Below are 19,307 nucleotides of genomic sequence, written 5' to 3' on the forward strand. Positions count from 1 at the left end.
TCAGTGCATGTGCTTGAATCACTTGTTCATAGTCATGGAATTAGTGCTTCTGAAAATCAAATGCCTAGGCGAAAAGTAACTCGCATGTGCTAGGACTAGGGTTGCCAATGTGGTACCCTCCAGATGTTGGTGGACTACAACTTCTGTCATTCCTAGCTAGCGTAACCAATGATGAGGGGTGATGGGAGTTGCAATATCTGGAGGGCATCATGTTGGCTACATCTGCCTAGGATTTCCTTCTGTGACCCTGCCTCTATGCTGCCAGAGAGCAGGCTGGTCATAGATTAGAGGCCCATATAAGGTGCATGCAACAAAAATACCTTATGATCCTTGATGGATGTGTAACAAAAGTGTAATTAGATAAATAGCATTTACTGGCTTATTAGGAATTTGTTGATCCTTGCAAATCTCTTGCCCACTCACTCCCCAGCTCAAGTATATAATATGAGTCCCAGTGTAACACCCTTAATGGCCTAGCTTAGAATATATGGTAAAAACCTGAACTAAGATTAGCATTTAATCCCCTGAAAATTGTAAATCTTAAGAGTACTTTTTCAGTGAAACTTCAGTTCAGATATAACACTACACCATGATTTAGCATTATGAGAACAAGTCACAGCAGACCTTGGGCTTGCACGTGCTCTCTTTCTGTTGGAGGTTACCAACCATAACCGCTTCCCAAAGTGTCTAGCAGAGTTTTCCTGGCTGCAGTCGACAAGAACTATAGTCACACTCGAATGCACAGTCAGTAATTACTTTATGCAAGCATTTGGTTATACAAGCATTTTATTTTACTACTATCTACAAACTATTTACTGTCCTTCTTCCTCTCTTTGGCACAGTATACTTCCAGTCTAGTAATAAACTGTCCTGATACTGCAAACTCATAGTATCAGCAGCACACTTTACCATACATCCAAACTCACTGTAAGCATGCGTACTAACAGCGTATGTGTGCTCTCCTTGTGCCTCAAATTGCAAACTCAACTTCCTCCCTTTAATTGAATCTTCAGCTGAAACCAATTAAGTTTGGAGTGCCACTCCCACACATTGAAGAAACTTCTGCAATGCTTTATAAAGTTTCCAGGAACTATTAATCTGTTTCGTGAAGAATTTATTCCTAACACTTCCTGTGCAGCAGAAGGACACTGAAAACAACTGAAAACATCCACTTTTAGTTTTGAATGATTAGCAATTTTTCATCACATCTGAACTAGGTAAACTGGTTAATTTTAGCAGTAGTTAGTTTGAACAAACCAGGATCATGCCTTGATTTCCAATCTTGATTTGTACAGTTACAATAAATCACAGTGTATCAAGTTCAAACTTAACTTTGGATTATTCAAAACTAAAAGTGGGAAGGTATTGGTGTTCTCCCCTAAATTCATGAAAGTAGATTATATGGTGGGCGGACTGGCACATAAGCTCAGCGCTCACCAAGCTAAAACATGGTATAGCACTATGTAGCCAGAGTGATAACTGCTTAAGTCTCTAAAGATATACTAAACAATGAAAGTGGTTTTCTGAATTTTTTTATTTCCATTAGAACTTTTATAAATCTGAAATTAATAAGGAAGAAATGTATATTCGCTACATCCACAAGTTGTGTGATATGCACTTGCAGGCTGAAAACTACACAGGTAAGTATGGAAGGAAGCTTTCTTCAAATATTCTCTATTGTCATCTTCAAATGTGTATTTTAAATCCTTTGTGGTTTAATTGCACTTAGAAAAGAAGTTAAGTAATATTTTAAATTGCAAATATTTAAATCAAGCCTTGGTCACATGGCATATGCATATAATAACATGCTACTGTTACTTGAACAACATCACAGTGATCAGTATTAACTTTTCTTACTATAGCAGATCCTGTATGAGTGAGCAAGGGAGTTAAAATCAAAAGCATGTGTATCATGTTTTCAAAGGGTGCTTTGATGACTTTGGAAAATGCCACAGTTCTGAATTTCTGTAAGCACTTTTGAACTGATTGTCCTTTTCATTCATTTAAATCACCGTCGTATCTACATAAAAATATGTAGCACAGAAGCAATATGTTCAACAATGAGACCATTTGTACGGATCCTGCTAATTTACTACTATATTTAGTTTCTTAAATAATTGAGAATTGTGAAGATTTCATAACTTTAATCAAGATAAATAAATGATAACAATATGAAAAAGCAATAGATAAATAAGGCAAGACGTGATTTATATTAGTTCAAGACTTACGTGTTAATTTGGGAGTTAATTACTTTCGTGACAATGAGTTCATTGATTCGCATTTCTTAGAGTCAAGCTCTCTGATGTGCTGAGGATTAGAATTTTTTACTGAACTTGTTTTCTTGCAGTGGTCATGATCACGTGCATAATATTGTGTTTGAACTGAAATGCATTTGAATATTTTTGTTCACTGTTTATTCCTTTGCTATTTCGACAGAGGCTGCCTTTACATTGCTCTTATACTGTGAGCTGCTTCAGTGGGAAGAGAGGCCTCTTCGGGAGTTCCTGCACTACCCTTCTCAGACAGAGTGGCAGCGTAAAGAAAACCTTTGCCGAAAAATTATCCACTATTTTAATAAAGGGAAGGTATGCAAAAAATAATGCTAATTTTTCTGTAGCTTCATTGTTATTTTTGGATAGAAGTATGGATAGAAGTAGATGGTATAGAAAATGCCTGACTCCCCCCCCCCCTTTTGTGTGTGTGTCTATATTCAATCCTTGGGGTCACAAACTATTAAAGTTTTCAACTCTTGAGTTGTAAGTCTTATCTGTCTGAAAATCCAACTTGGCCTGAGTTTTTCGCTTTCCTGTTTCAGAGCTGGGAATTCGGAATCCCATTGTGCAGAGAGCTTGCTATTCAATATGAAAGCTTATATGATTATCAAAGCCTCAGCTGGATTCGGGTAGGTGGAAATTATATTGATTTGTAGTTAATAATTTAACAGTAAGCAAGATTGCACTCTAATGTTCAGGTGATTTAAATGAAAAGTACTTGCACACAGCATCTTTCCTATGAAAAAACAGGGTCCTCTATAGATTTATATTCCTAGTATACGTGACTAATAATTTTGGTGTTTCACAGGATCATAGTTTACTTCTTAATGTGTTTTGAAAATCTTTGATGGACAGCACCAAATGATACCAAAGTGTTTTCAGACGGTTATTCCTGTTGTAACAGTAATTGCACTTCCAGTATGTTTTTTTAAAATTTCTATTCACAGAAAATGGAAGCTACCTATTATGATAATATAATGGAACAGCAACGGTTGGAGCCTGAATTTTTCAGAGTTGGCTTTTATGGAAGGAAATTTCCCTTCTTCCTTCGGGTAAACCCATTCAACATTTGCATTAATGTATGAATTATACGTGCAATTTACAAATAAAGGAGTTTTGTGTACAATTGATTTTTATTTATTTGTTGACAAGTAGGAAATATCTGCTAGGTTTTTGTTCAGGTTAGTTTCAAAGCAGATTGCTGTTTACTTCAATGCAGCGGTAAAGAACAGGTTTTCACAGTGAAAGTGTTGGGGGAGGGGGAGCACTTGCACACAGAGCTTTATCCTGTGAACTGCCCTGAGACCTACGGGTATAGGGCAGTATATTAATAATAATAATAATAATAATAATAATAATAATAATAATAATAATAATAATTCATTATTATTATTGTGGACCTATGCCTAGAAAGCAGCACAAAAGGAAGTCTGAATTAGTCTTTAGTTGACCTCCCTGAACTGTATATAAGATTTTATTGTTGATGCTGTTATGTTGCTTAACATTATTATACATAACTTAACCTGACATGAGTGATGATTAGGGCCAGGCTTGAAATCCTTTAAATAAATCAATAGCATTTAAACATTTTTTTGTGGATCACTCAATGCTTTGGTTTACCATATCGTCACACAAGAGTATTATTTTCAATTAATTTTCTGTTACCTACAATGAAAAGAAAGCTAAGATGACATAGTAGGGATTTACTGGCTTCCACACTTCTTTCTTTCCTTTGTAGAACAAAGAGTATGTTTGCCGAGGCCATGACTATGAGAGATTGGAGGCCTTCCAACAAAGAATGCTCAGTGAATTCCCACAAGCCATTGCAATGCAGCATCCAAACCACCCAGATGACAGCATCTTGCAATGTGATGCCCAGTGTATCCTTTATCAATGTTTATGATGTTAATAAAGCAGCTACAAATAGACATCAGAATGTTGATCTTGTTCACCGTTTCCCTTTTAGATGTTGAGGAAAATTAAGCACAGAAGTGTTTCTTTTCATTATCATTGAATGAAAATCAAATCAAAATCAAAATCAACTAATTGTTAGTTGAGTTGTGCGAGCACTAGATTACAGAGGAGCATTCCTGTGAAATGAGGGACACCCATAAAGCTGGACTGCTACCTTTGTCAACTTTCCCCTAGTTCATGATGAATTTTTTTTTAAAAAAAAATTAAGGTTGTCACATGCATTACCCTATCTTCATTCAGGTACACAAAGCAACAACAAGTTCTTCTTGATGAGGAATAGTTTTAGAACTAAAACAGCGTAGATGTATGCTCTGTGATATTACTGTAGTATTAAAAGCAAATTAGAGATGAGGTAAGGAGTTCAGAGCATAACATGAACATTCACAGTTCCAGTTAAGAAACCGGCTGCCAGATTAGTGTCATAGTAAGAGGGACCCAAACTGAAATTGTTTAATTGCAAGATAGTTAATGTCTTTAAATAATTTTAAAAAGCAATACCTCATTTTGATTTTCCAGCCTTTTGCAGCCCCATGTTCCTTAATGGAGCCACTAATTCCTCTGCTTTGAAGCACCAAGGCATGGAAAGAAAATGGATCTTGAATTTAATATAATATTGGCCTAGATAAGTTGGTAATGCTACATTAACAGCAATCACATGTTACAGATTTACATAACTGCTAAAATGATGTGATTCAAATAGCTAGATAAATGAGTGAAACTTTATTCCTTAAAGCCATAGGAGACCACAATATAAATACAAGAAACAAACAGTAATTTTGACATATTCAACAGCTGCTTGAATTTCCATCATAGAAAGTTGCTGGCAATTGGGCCTTCCCAATAAGGTATAGGCATCGCTTTAAAATATATTTTAAAGGATATGCAACAAGAGTCTGTAATTTGTATCTGCTGCTAGTGTCATAAATGAGACTTACCTGGATGCTCTTGTTTGGTGCCTATGTGTTTGCTTGGTTTTTTCTTTGACTGGACTGTGTTGCAGATTTGCAGATCTATGCAGTGACTCCCATTCCAGATAATATTGATGTGCTGCAAATGGACCGTGTCCCTGATCGCATAAAGAGCTTTTATAGAGTTAACAACATCAGGAAGTTCCGATATGACAGACCTTTCCATAAAGGCCCAAAAGACAAGGAAAATGAATTTAAGGTTGAATTCTCTGTAATATGGCAGCATTGTCTTTATATGAAGCACTTGCTAAATCGAAATGAGTCCTGTGTCAAAAAGAATATTAGGAAAAAACTTTGAAAGTTGATAAAACCAAATAATTCAATCCTATGCATTTCTTATTGGAAATAAACCTTGCTGAACTACATGGAGTAGATATGCATGAAATTGTGCTTTAAATGATTCAAAATGTACTAAAGTATATTCATGAGTATACTTCTGTGTTCTGCAGAAGAAACGTAATCCATGTCGTGTTCTGCAGCCTGTGTACTGTTCTTCCCTGCACAACAGAATTCTAACTTTTCTTGGGAGCAACCTAAATAGGAGCTTTTGAAGTGGCTAATAAAAATAGGCCCAGGAGCAGCTGCTTGAAACGCTAAAAAATGAAAGGTTTCATACTGTTGTTTAAAAAAAAAAGTAGCATTGGAATGTAATGGTTTTTTATGTTTTCCTCCAGTATATTAAACTGCTTAAACCATGGACTTTATCGAGTCCAGTATGTTAAGAATATTGTATGCTTAGGAATCACTTTTTCCCTCAGTTGTTTCTTCCTTCATCCTCCCTTCTTGTGAGTGACCAAACAAATGTGGAAGTCTTCCATTAACTATCATTTCCCAATTTTGGTTGAACCACCTGATATTAATTTTAGAAAATTAAGCCACAACATCAAGTTAGTTTAATATCCTGAAACCATTAACCGTGGTTTTCTGGTTTCCAGAAAAAACAGAAACTATACTTAATGGAAGACTGCCTGGTTTGTTTGCCAACTTGCAGAAACGGTGGAGTGAAAAAGTTGCATAGGCGACCAAAATGTTCATTTATTCCCCAGTTTGTTGAGCTGAGGTAGGATTGTCTGAATGTGGCCAATGGATTTTGCATTTTCTATATATTGTTATGTTTCTTGCTTTGCAGAGTTTATGGATTGAACGCACAACTCTAACCCTGACTCACAGTTTACCTGGCATCTCTCGGTGGTTTGAAGTGGAGAGAAGAGAACTGGTAACATGTATTATACTTAAGGAGTGAATGGCTAGCTAAAATGAAAAGAATGAGCAACTTTCTGCCTATTGGCATCTCTATGGGTTAAACATGTATGTTATATATCTTACTGCTACAATAAGAATAGCAGTACCAAGCGTTCAAAGAGGGCCTGTCAGCTGTTCACAGTCAGTATGTTAGATATTGTAGTGGCTAGACAACTGGTTTAAACACCCATGCTGCAAATCAGTGACATATGTCAGATGGATGTGTAATGGACTTTGAAGTGGTTAATATGGGGAGGGGAGGATGACCTTAACTGCTCAGTTTGCAGTCCACCTTTGGTTCTGCTCTCCACGCAACACACAAGAGACTTGGCTGCCTTCTCAACGTAGCTCTCTACTGCTCTCATACATGAGACGATACTAGCTTCTAGAGAGCTGTGTGGCACACTAAGCCCTAAGGCCTGTACCAAGAGAAGGACCCTTCCCAGGGCTCCACCAAGAAAGAGAAACTAAAACATGCAGGCTCTTAACAAAACGTTACAGTACAGGAATGTTGATGGTATTGAAGTGGACTCTGGTGTCTTGCAGGTTGAAGTCAGCCCTTTGGAAAATGCCATTCAAGTAGTGGAGAACAAAAACCAGGAGCTAAGGACGCTGATAAGCCAGTACCAACACAAACAGATGCATGGGAATATCAATCTGCTCAGTATGTGCCTGAATGGAGTAATTGATGCTGCTGTGAATGGTGGCATAGCACGCTATCAGGAGGTAAATGGAGGTTGACTCTGTTTTGTTTTGTTGTTAGCAGCTCTTCGCAGTACCATTTTTTTTCAGTTGCATTGAATTTTAAAATATGAAAGAGCATAAGAAATTGTGTCCAATTTTCTTTACAAGATGGAATTTTATTAAAATTGTGCCTAACTGTTGGTCTACATTCTGATCTAGACAGCCACAAACATTTTATGTTGGGGGGGGGTGAACATTCTGCATAAGCAAGTGGTCATAATGTAAAATACTGAAAATACTGAATTTTAGGAAGCTAATATAGTGAGTGATACCTTAGAAAGCCTTGAAATTCATTCCCTTATTAATGCTGAACATTTGTTCTAAATATATATATATATAAGAATTATCTTTGTCTTCACTAAATTTCAACAGAAGCATAGGCTTAAAGGGACTTCTGCTCTGCAGTTTGGTTGGCAGATACTGGTTAAAAATGCATGTTGCTAAAACTACATTTATAAAATATGTTGACCTACATTTCTGGGTCATCTGCGCCATGCAGACCCAAGAAACACACTTCACCTTTTATATTATTAATTTCTGATGTTTCTCATTTCCCACAGCTGCTGAAGATAAACAAATAACAGAAAGTATAAAAAATTCAAGACATGGTCTAAGAGTGATGCAGTGATTATATTAGGTCAGGTTTATTTTAAGGTCCTGGAAAGGTCTTCCCAGCACTACTCAACAGCAATTACTTTGTATAAGAAGGGATTGTTTTTGCTGTTTGTCTTCACTGTTGAGTTCTGAACCCATGCTCCTAAGGAGGATTGCACCAACAGCATAACAACTACTTTTTTGTTTTCTGTTATGCTAATATAAGAAGAGAAGACAAAGTATGAAACAGGGTAGAAAAGGGAAGGAGGAGAGCAAGGGGGGGAGAGAACAGAGAAAATAGGAAGGCAACCGTACATGGTGAAATATTTTAAATGGGTCCCGTGTTGCAGGTAGAAGTGAATCCAAAGTCTGAAAATGAATTGACTAGGCCATTAAAATGGTGCTGTGACTGCATGTATATTCTATAATACTAGAGGAGATTAAGTAAATGGTGTTTCTCTGTTTCTTAGTGGTAGAGCACCCTATGTTTCTATTAGGGTCTTTTCTTTCTTGTGGTTAGTAAGAAACTTTTTATTGAATTTCTAAGTGGGGAAAAAATGTCTTCTTTCCCCAGGCTTTCTTCGATAGAGATTATATTACTACTCACCCAGGAGATGCAGAAAAAATCACGCAGCTGAAAGAGCTGATGCATGAACAGGTATCCCCAGACTTTTAAAGATGAAGGAATATTATTGTAATAACATTTTATTTCCTCAACAATATATCCAGTAACAAAGATTCCATAGGCTTAGGCTACAATGCTTACACTACTTAATTTGGGAATAAACCTCACTGAATTCAATAGGACATCTCAGTAGACATGACTACTATTGTACTCTAATTCAGTCTTTAAGATGAAGAAGTTTACATTGTGCTCAATGTAAATTTTTCTTCTAAGACTTTTTTCCAGGACTTAACATTTCACTGACCTAAAATGAAAAGAGAAACCTAAGTTAGTCTACAGGTAGATTCTGAATACATCCGTTTCCATGTAAAAATATTTAAAAGTGAAAATTCTGGTGATTTCAGTCATTTTTCCCTCCTTCACTCCATTAAAGTATTTTATCCAAACTAGGGGAAATGTTAAAAAATTTCATGATCAGTGTCTTGTCTACATTGCTCCCACAATCTTAATTTATGTAAAAGCTTAACATGGTAGTGGCCTTTTGTAATTATTTTCACTGGCGGAACACTAGTTCCAAAGCGGTCGGTGTGATGATTAGAACTGGATGCCTACCCTAGGTGTTAATTCAAGGAAAATAAATCAGTCTGTCTTGGTGAAAGTGTTGTGGCTCAGTGGAAGAGCACTTGATTTACATGTGTGGTGTAACACGGGTTGAATCCCAATCATCTCCGTTTAAGAGAGTCTGAGAAGAGCACACCCACCTAGTCTGATACCCTGGGGGTATAATCACTTTCCCCCCCTTTCCTGTAATTATTTCTTCTCTGTGTAAGTTAAGCTTTACTACAGAGGAGCTTTACTACAGAACAGAAACCGGATTTAACAATGTTTTTAAAAAGAAACTGGAACAAGCAGGAAGAGGATCAGATTTCCTCTTAGCTTAGCGTTTCCTGCTTTTAGCAGTAGGCAGAGACAACTTCCATGTGGATGTATCCTGACTCGCAAATAGAAACACCCTTTAGGTGAGTGCCAATGGTACCCTCTAGCTAGCAGTCAGATACTTGGGGAAATTTTTAACTCATTATCGCTCACCAGAGCCTAAGTTAGCTCTCATGTATGCTTGTACACAAAGTTCTTTCTTTCTTTCTTTCTTTCTTTCTTTCTTTCTTTCTTTCTTTCTTTCTTTCTTTCTCACTAGTTACAGTGTATGTGAAAATCACACAGCACTGAAAGTGCCTGGATCCTTGTGGTCTACAAAATTGGTCTGGCAAAGTTTGGACACCTTACCCTGTTTGAGAAAAGACTCCATAGTGCTAAATGGTGTTATGTGAAATGTTATGATTAATTCTATACTGCCTTTTGGCTAAAAAAAAAAAGGCCCCCATGGTGGATCACAAAGGATAATAAAAAGATAATTAAAGGGAAAGGGGGGGATCCAACTAAGAAAAATGTAAAACAAAATTGTAAGTATTGATGAAGCTGTTCTCCTGATTTTGAAAAACTTCATTGATATCTGCCAGTTCTCTATTAGTCTAGCTTAGGGTTGCCATATTTCAAAAAGTGAAAATCTGGACACAAAAGTTGTTGAGATCTTGATTTTTTGCATGATCTCAACAACAACAAAATTTGAGCTATTTTAAAGGGAATTTGCCAAAATCTACCCTTCCAACACTGTTTCTGACAGCCGAATCCCAGCTATGTCAAGGGAATTCTGGATGTATGGCAACTCTAGTCTAGCCACAACTGCCATCACTTCAAATTCACATTCTTGCTATTACAACATTTGCAGGAAGAGATGGCCAGGAATCATATGAGTGGTTGTTAGGCAATCAACTACATGCTCTCTAATGTTTCGTGCTATAATCTGAAAAAAAGATTTAGTGAGCATGAATGATTTAGCTAAACTAAGCTACAAGTATTTAGAGACAGTTACCCTTCAGTGAATGAGTGGTATATAGAACATTATTTTGAAGTCTTTCTTAGGCTGCATGTATAGGCTTTGATTTTATTTTTAATAGGTACATATATTAGGAGTGGGTCTTGCAGTACATGAGAAGTTTGTACATCCAGAGATGCGCCCTCTTCATAAGAAACTAATTGACCAGTTCCAGATGATGCGATCCAGTTTGTACCATGTAAGTAGATAAACACTTTTCTTTCTTTCTTTCTTTCTCTTTTTTCACAGTTCACAGCAGTATTTTGAATTCTTCCATTATGGCATAGACATGTGAACTGGAAAATGCTGAATGAGTACAAAATGAATTCTTCAGCAAAAATAAATTAGATATCCAGAAAAATATGAGGAAATGAACATCTGGATTTTTCATTTGTCTAGGCATTGCTCACATCATTTGAATCACATATGATCTTTTAAAATGGGTACAAAAAAACTACACATTGCTTGAAATGCTATGATTAGGGATCTTTTAATCTGAGGATGCAATTTGAAAATAAAGCCTCAAGGAAAATTTGCTGGAAGAAGGTTATTTTAAATTGGAAATTGCCACAAGGGGAAAGGATAAAAGCCCCTCTTCCCCCGTACTAGTTTTTCATCTTCAAATTGCAATTTGAATTGCAATCTCAGCAACTGTATTTTGGGGTTTTTTACTCCCTTAAAAGAATAACAGCAGAGTACATAATGTATAGTTCTGCCTTCAGTCGCTTGCTTAAAATAGGATATAAATAAATGTGTGCTTTTAAGCGTTACTCAAGGGCAGAGTACACAGTGAAAGGAGAAGTAAATAATGTAGTGTTAGAAATCCATTTTGTATAAAAGCCTGCATCAAAGCTAGACATGTGTACTTCACATCTTTCTGATTTGGGAACCATTACTATCCATCTGTATATTGATGGTTCATTATTGATGATGACAAAAGTATTAGCTATAACGATACATAGAAAAAGTCTCATAGATTGCATTTGCTGAGATATGAGTGAGGCTTATGGCATACAACTCCTTTCCTCCTCCCTTTGCACAAGCCAGCAACAGATCAGAAAAATCTTCAGTTAGCTATCATTTCCCATTTCATCCAGAGTGGAACCAACCAGGATATTAAGCCATGGGCTACACTTGCACATTATGCTAAATCGTTGCTTAGTAGTACTATGTGTGTGAGCAGGAAGGAACCTGAGTGAAGACTCAGAATTGTATGCTCCCCTCTCCTCTTGTGTGGCCAGGAGAGGAACTTTGCTAATTTTACAGAATGTCAGCTTTCACAGAACTGTGGTTTAAAACAAATTTCTGGCCAGCTTCTAAGCAAGCGTACTTCATACCATGGATTATGAAGCTGCTTTGTAACTAATCAGAGCTTGTTTTAAACCACAGTCTCTGGTTCATACATACCGTATTTTTCCGTCTATAAGACACCCCCATGTATAAGGACACCCCCCCCTATTTTGGGAGACTCAATTTTAAGAAAATGAGGGGAGATGGCCCAAAGTTGTTGAGCTTCTCCCCCACGCAGCTGCGTGCAGGAAACACTCACTAGATCATTTCCCGCTCACTGCTGCATTGGGGAAAGTTGAGCTCCCGCCAACCAGCTGGCTGGCAGGCGCGCCGCTTCTCCCCCCCCCCCGCCCCCGCCCCCCATTGCCACTATCCATGTGTATTGTTTGTCAGGACTGGTCATTGTCCTCTTCAGATCACCACACAAACGCTTCTTGTTCTTTTATAACTTTTTATTGCTTATTAACAAAACAATCTTATAAACGGTTCTTAAATATCATTCCTCAGAGTCACTTCTTTCAGATACCTTCTGAGCTCTGCTTCTCCGTGACCAGCCACCCTCAAAATGGCGAAGGCGCCCTTCCCTTCGCTTTCCCGCTCTTTTTTCTAACCTCCTGGCTAGAGCTGGCCTATATCTCCCCTCCTCTAAATCTGAGCTAGAACTTAACCCTTGGCTTTCCTCTGAACAGCCAGTCCCTCCCTGTTGTTCCTCTTGCTCTCTTCTATTAGATTCACTGCTCTCCTTCCCCCCCTTGGGGAATGCTTTCTCCCTCTGAGAAACTGGAAACTCTTCCCTGACATTGGTTGACCCCAGTTTTTTGACACAGTTTTTGAGTCAAAAAACCTCGTCTGATACACGGGAAAATACGGTAATGCCAAGCCAGAATTCTGTGATATTGAAAGCAGATGCTAGTTGTACAGGGACAGACAACAAGAAGGGTAACAGGTAGCATTCTAGCTCATGTAGAATAGCACTAGCTATGGTGGGGGGGACCATAAGGCACAATCCTATTAGCTTATTATTAAGGCAACATATGACCATCCGAATGTACTTTACAGGAGTTGCCTGCTTTGGATAAACTGAGTCCAGCCTGCTCAGGAACGAGCACACCACGCAGCAATATGCTTGTATCACATAGTCCAATGAGTCCAGAGAGTATCAAGCTGGTACATCGCCACAGGTATTTATCTACCTAAGAAAGGTCTTTCTATACTAAGGTTACCAGATTTTTTTCAATGAATCCGGGGACACTTTTCAACTTCAATGAATTTTGTATGGAGACTGATTTGTATATCCGGGGAGAGTCCCTGGGAAACGGGGACGTCTGATAACCTTATTCTATACCAGTCTTTTCAACTGATGTCTAAAGCAAAGTAGCTCATGTAGCTACTGTGTATAGATTCTGGGAGGTGCTTTGGGTCTACTCAAAGTTATAGGAATAAATAAAACCCACTTTTATATTAACTTATCCGGGCAACGAATCATTTGTGAAAGGGTATCATTCTGTGTTGGTCTTTAATATGCTTTAGCAGCTAATATGTAAAGGACTTGAAACAACTTCAAAATTCAGGGGATGCCTACCTAAGAGAAACATGGAAGCATGAAAACAAGCTAAAATCCACACAGTTGAAATTGTGTGGTGGAAATGATTTTAGTTCTTCAAGCAATTTTAATTTCTAAACCTTAAGTATTGTGATGGAAATGATTTTATGAGGATGGTTATAAAAGGCTCCATTCTTTGTTGCTTCAGCTGTTAAAATTTGCTAACCTTTCTACTGCTTCTTTGCCACCAATTTTTCATTTAATAAAAGCTTGCAATATTCAGTATTAGCTGATACAGAAACTGCTAATGGCAGTAGTGTTATCTGAAACAGTATTTTTAAAACCATCAAAATTTGGTAGCGGACTTGTTTTACAGTTTTATCAGTTGCCTCTTCATCCTGCCCAAAGCAAGGGGTCCTGGAAATGTTGCTCTAGCCATGGAATTCATAGTAAGATACTGTTATGGCATCATTTTGTATCAAATGTATTTTTAATGCAGATACAAAACTATGCATTGAAAAACATACAATATAAATAATTTCATGGGTCGTGAAATAGTGGTTGATGAACACTTGACTATCCCTCAAAATGCAGATGATTTCCCCAAATATTTACAAATCCAAAACAGCAGAATTTGTGTGGGTCAGAGAGCTCACTAGTTCCATGTGCATCTTAAATTGATGCAACTATGAAAAAGTATGGCAATTGGACATTAAATTATACATTAGTGCTTACTGAGTTTGTATACATTTATTGTCTTCTTTATTTATTTTAGGTGATTGTCATTTTTCTTCTATGCTGTTGAAAGCTATTTCGAACAAATGGTAGAAAAGCAGGATATAAATATTTTACAGAAATAAATATTTGAATAGATAGAAGAGACACAGGAACAGCCACTTAGGTCAACGTGAATTTACAATTTGACTTCTGGCACCAAAAAAATAAGTGGTTTCTCTGATATGTTCTAACATTTTTTGACAAATTGCTAACTTGCTCTGCAGCTTGGCAAAATGTGAAAGTCCTTGTTTAATATAGTGATGGGCCTTATCTAACTGAAAATGTACAGACGCAGAAAGGCTTGTCTGTGCATGTTACTTCAATATGTTTTGAGGTACCTAAACAGTAGCTTCCAGTGAACAAGATGCATTTTTTAAATAAATATTTCTGATTAAAACAAAATATTATTTTATCTTACTGTTCTCTGTTCTCCGTAGCCCATTGAATATGCTGGGCACAGTCCGACACTCGTCATCTTCTCTTTCTTCCCATACATCAAGTGAAACAGGGAATCTGGTTATTCTAACAGACAGTTCTGTCGGAGAAACAGCAGAGGATATGTACCACATGCAGGTACGACTGTAACTCATCAGGAATATGCAGTGTTAAAGATGATTTTAGGATGCATTTAAGCAGGGCTGTCTTAAGCATATGCGGCGCTGGGGTGCAAAGACCCCCCTGGTGCCCTCCCCCCCTGGTTGCCCAGTCCCAGGCACACAGCAGGGCAGAGCCAGCCAGCTGCCTCAGCGTCTCACTGGCTCAGTCGCCCCCGAACTCGCAATGCAGAGCTGGGCGGGCTCTTCCCCAGACTCAACTCTCAGGCCCTGGAATCTCAGCCTGGTGCCCCTGAGAGCCTGGCGCCCAGATGCCCCACACCCCTAGCTCCTATGGGTAAAAAGGCCCTGCATTTAAGATCTCGGTCAGTACTAAGATCTACTCAGTACTTGTAGACATTGCTAGAATATAGTGCCTTACAGACTGAGGAAATCAAATCTTACCTCTGTCATGAACTCACTTGCTGGCTTTAGGCAAGTCACCCTCTCTCAGCCTTCCTCCCACATCTACAACATGAGAATAATAACAACACTCATTTCCTTACAAGGTTGGTATAAAGATTACATGAAAATAATATGAAACACTTGACACACTCAGAAATACTTAAAAATGCTAGGTATTTTATTATTGAATTATATTTAAGTTTACTTAGACAATTTGTAATGTTAGCTGGGTGAAAACCCCATTGCGTGGACAGGCGGAGTCCCCAGATCCCGAGTGGTCCCCCCCGTCATGTGGAATAACGACTCTAGACAACATGCTATGGGATTAAATTGGCCACAACTTTATTAAATTTCAAATGTGGGTAGACCTTGGCTCAGGCATTGGGCGTTCTCCCTCCCTAGTCCCCAGCCGGGGACCTAGGGAGCATCAGGGTTATCCAGTGTGTGTGGGGGGGATGGGCCGGCTCTGGAGAACATATGTTCAAGCAGAGATAGCCGCCCCCGTTACGCCGCCGCAGGGGAGCCAAGCTCTGGCTCTGGAGCCAGGTGAGGATTACCAATTAAGATCCACCCTCTATTGTGTGGGCAGGTAATCCCTCCCCTATCTGGCCTGGTTTCCCTGGCAATGCTTCCCCCAGGTGGGATTGGACAACTCACTGGGGTAGGCGGGGACCTCCAGGTATCCCACCTGAGGGAAGGCAAAGCCTATGCTGATGGGGCCACTCCAGATCCAGGGCTGCACGCGTCCACGCAAAGGGCGCCCCCCGTTTTAAGTGGGGAGCGGTCATTGTACTAGTGAGAGCACTTGCACTGGCTTCCACAGGGTGGGACGTGTTGGTTGAATCCTGCCCTAAGAATCTAATCACTAATATCTGTTTTTTCTTTCCTAGGCCAGTCCTTCCACCTCAAGCCTGAGCTCTACCCATTCTGCACCATCCCAGATGATTAACTCTGCACCTCCTAGCGCACGGGGTAAGAATGAGCCACGGTTCTACAAATTGCTATGATGTTTGCCCTTTAAAATTCTGGATTGTTCATTGAATTGCTTCCTTGCTTAAAATAAGTGATAGCTTCATTATTGCAACAATGAATTATTCAAGACTGCCTTCTACAATGTCCCAATTAAGTGTGTCATCTTTTCAGAACAGTTTGGTATACTTTCTCTCTGGTATAAAATTTATTTTAAGACAATTTAACTGTGTGTTTCCAATGGGCTCCCCAATCATTGAGCCCATTCACTTAAATCCATTCTGCTGCTTGTATGAGTTGTTTCAATTCTAAAGCAAACAGTCTGAGAAACAGCACTGAAAACAGCAACCACATGAGGACAAAGGTAAATACCAGGCAGGTCTCAAAGGAAAAGAAATCAGGATGAAGGAACATAGAGTGTAGAATCTTACTTGGAACAAGGTGTACAAAATTTGCCTTCTTTGCCTGAGTTACAAATGAAGAAAGGGAGAGAGAAAATATCTGAAATAGCTTTCACTCCCTAGTATTTCCTTTCCCTAAAAGACACTATGCAAAGTTGGTTGTTTCTTCTCTTCACAAGTCACAACCCCCAGCTGTGGCCTCTCTAGAACTGGGTGTCAAATTATTGCTTAGAGACTCTCAAACCAAATTGCACTGCTGTTTGTGTATGCTGCAGAACAACAGAACTTCCCTATCCACTTATTTTTGGTGAACCCATTTCTGTAGAGCTCAGATATCCTTGGCAGAAGTGATACAATGGAAGAACCAATATCTCAGTAGTAGAACACATTCTTTTTTGTGCGAAAGGTTGTTTTTAACACTTGACTGGAAGCCGCCCAGAGTGGCTGGGGAAGCTCAGCCAGATGGGCAGGGTATAAATAAATTATTATTATTATTATTATTATTATTATTATTATTATTATTATTATTCATCTCTGGTAGGGAGAGGGGAGAAGGGGACTCAGTGTGGAACACATGTTTTACATGCTGAAGGTGCAAGAATAAATCCATGACTTCTCCAATTAAAAATTATTCTCAAGATGTAGGGCTGGAAAATATTGTCTGCCAGAGGCCCTGGAAAGTTACTGTCAATCAGAATAGACTACACTGGGCTAGATAGATGGGTGATATGACTCAGCATACTGCAGCTTTATATACAGCAGGAAAGATGACGTGGAGACAGCTGGGGAGCTTCATATGTTCAGTGAAGTCTTTTTCATTATTGTATCTGTTGCACTCAGCTGAAGAGCATAGTACTGTATATGAGTACAAATATTTTTATAATTACCAAAGTTGGTGGGAAAGCAGTTGTGATCAAAGCTGAATAAAGAAGGTAAAGGTGGTGACCATTGTCAGGAAAATGGTTATGTGATTGTACTGCTTTAGGGTCAACTGTGTCTGCTAATTGTATCTCTATGAAGTATGCACTTTGGGGAGGAAAAATATGGTATGGTGGTCCTTGCATCATTTCACAGAACTCATAGTATCTGTGATACTGTGGATATCCAGCTTTCTGAGCTGCCATTTGACTTCCCAACAGCATTTCCTGCATCTAGAATCTCTACCAGTGCTTAGAGACAAATGAGGTGATGTATGTTAAAGGACGACCAATTAATAAGTAATACATCATTTCCTGTTAGCAAATATATATTTGAACAAGCACTGTCATAACTACATGTGATTTCTGGTTTTGACTGTTTCTGATCATTTTGGAAAACTTCATTTATTCTTGGACAGATTTCTTAAACTCATTGAATTAATTTTCTTAAATTAATGGAGAAGTTGTTTGGAATTTCATGAATCGCACACTAGAAAAAGAAAGCCCCAAATCTTCTTGATACTTCACAGTATGTGAATTATTAATTTAATTGTTGTGAAACTTCCAATGGGGATGAAATTGTTTTTGCAGAAAATAAGCCTGGTGGTATTGAAAATAACATGGGATTTATTTATTTGCGTACATTTCCCCCCCCCCCCTTTGATAAGTTTTATTCTATGGAAATGAGAGATTGACAAGCATTGGCGCTAAAGCAAGCTGCAGTGCAAAATTCACATGCCTAGCTCTGCCAATATGCTTCAATCCTTTTTTATGTTTATTTATATTCTTTCTAATTTAGTGCTGATGAAAGGTGCTGGATTGACAACACTGGAGGCTGAAGCCCTCTATTTATCCACAGAACAGATACAGCACGGGCGGCAGCAGTGCAGGCTTCCCCACACTGCCCCCACCAATGTGCCTCATCTCTGTCCTGGAGGAACCACCTCTAGAGGTGAGAGGATAGATTGGTCTCCATGACCCATACAGTCCTTGGCCTTTCTGTTCAGATTGCCAACAGAGTTACCAGCTTGTAGTGGCAGACTTAGACACCCTTCAGCCAGGAAGTGCACCAAGTTCATCAGTGTGTTTCACTGCAGCTATTTGGCAGTGATAGGTTCCACACTGATGTGAGGAGTTGTACTGGAACCTCGATTTACTGAATGATGACTAACTTGCACTCTTCAGGGTTCAAAGCTTGTCTTAGAAATGAGAAAAGAGTTGCCCAAACTTTAGCAGCTTTGATTTCAGTCAATAGTCTGATTTCCAGCTAAACCTCCTATATTCTTATTCATGAGCTGAGATCTAACTGAACTGAGATGCAGCTATAATTTGAATATCTAGATAAGCCTCCCATTCATATGGCTCTGGTTTTTGTTTTGTTTTTATAGATAAACTATTGGATAATATAGCAAAGCTTGTTTTGTTCACAGTGAACAGTACAACTCAAATATAACTAACACAAAAAGTAAATATAATCAGCTGAAATGTCTCGCAGCTTGCCTCTGAAAAACGTACACATGTATTTTCATTTTGAAATGATAAACATTTGTAGGAATATGCTGCCTTCTTAACTTGGTACAGTAGTATGTCATAAAGCACCTTTTGAGAGGTTAGTAGACACATTACGGGGCTCTGCTCCATGAATGAGCTGACTTATCTTCATTGTTAAGGCCAATTTAAATATTATTTTAAGCATTGTAGATATGAGAATCACTTACACACTTCTGCAGGCCGTCCTCCAATACTGCCACTTCTCAATTGTTGATATAAATATATCATACATGGTCAGATTCATATGCTTAAGATTTTATTTCCAAACACTGTCTTTTTGGATAAGAGCATTAGGGTAAACATTACACAGTGTATCATTGGCTGTAATATAGTGCAAGCTGTATTTGTGAAAGCTTCCACCTTTTCATTACATAGCTATAAACACACAAATTAGCTGCAAACGTTGGACTTGTTCATAGATAAAAGCAGAGCACAATGTCCACTTCTGGATGCTAGCTGTTAACAGGCTTAGGGCCAGTTTACCCTTCAAGGAGCTGTGTTCGCTGCA

At 38.5% G+C, this 19,307-nt stretch overlaps 1 protein-coding gene across 9 annotated transcripts in view; it reads left to right on the plus strand.

Moving 5' to 3' along the window:
• DOCK3 (dedicator of cytokinesis 3) overlaps positions 1–19,307 on the plus strand; it is a 147,936-nt gene that overhangs the window by 110,634 nt on the left and 17,995 nt on the right. For 6 of the 9 annotated variants that reach the window (XM_081900198.1, XM_081900195.1, XM_081900191.1 and 3 more), the window contains 14 exons: positions 1,547–1,640; positions 2,437–2,585; positions 2,816–2,902; positions 3,221–3,325; positions 4,012–4,153; positions 5,248–5,414; positions 6,345–6,431; positions 7,004–7,183; positions 8,370–8,453; positions 10,436–10,552; positions 12,703–12,824; positions 14,401–14,536; positions 15,852–15,933; positions 18,048–18,200. In XM_081900198.1, coding sequence (XP_081756324.1) covers positions 1,547–1,640; positions 2,437–2,585; positions 2,816–2,902; positions 3,221–3,325; positions 4,012–4,153; positions 5,248–5,414; positions 6,345–6,431; positions 7,004–7,183; positions 8,370–8,453; positions 10,436–10,552; positions 12,703–12,824; positions 14,401–14,536; positions 15,852–15,933; positions 18,048–18,200 — 1,705 coding nt within the window. The remainder of the gene's footprint in view (positions 1–1,546; positions 1,641–2,436; positions 2,586–2,815; positions 2,903–3,220; positions 3,326–4,011; positions 4,154–5,247; positions 5,415–6,344; positions 6,432–7,003; positions 7,184–8,369; positions 8,454–10,435; positions 10,553–12,702; positions 12,825–14,400; positions 14,537–15,851; positions 15,934–18,047; positions 18,201–19,307) is intronic. The other 3 variants (XM_081900196.1, XM_081900199.1, XM_081900197.1) reach the window with 1 other exon arrangement.

The sequence above is a fragment of the Podarcis melisellensis genome (assembly GCF_964234715.1).
Source record: "Podarcis melisellensis genome assembly, chromosome: 2".
NCBI classification, from domain to species: domain Eukaryota; kingdom Metazoa; phylum Chordata; class Lepidosauria; order Squamata; family Lacertidae; genus Podarcis; species Podarcis melisellensis.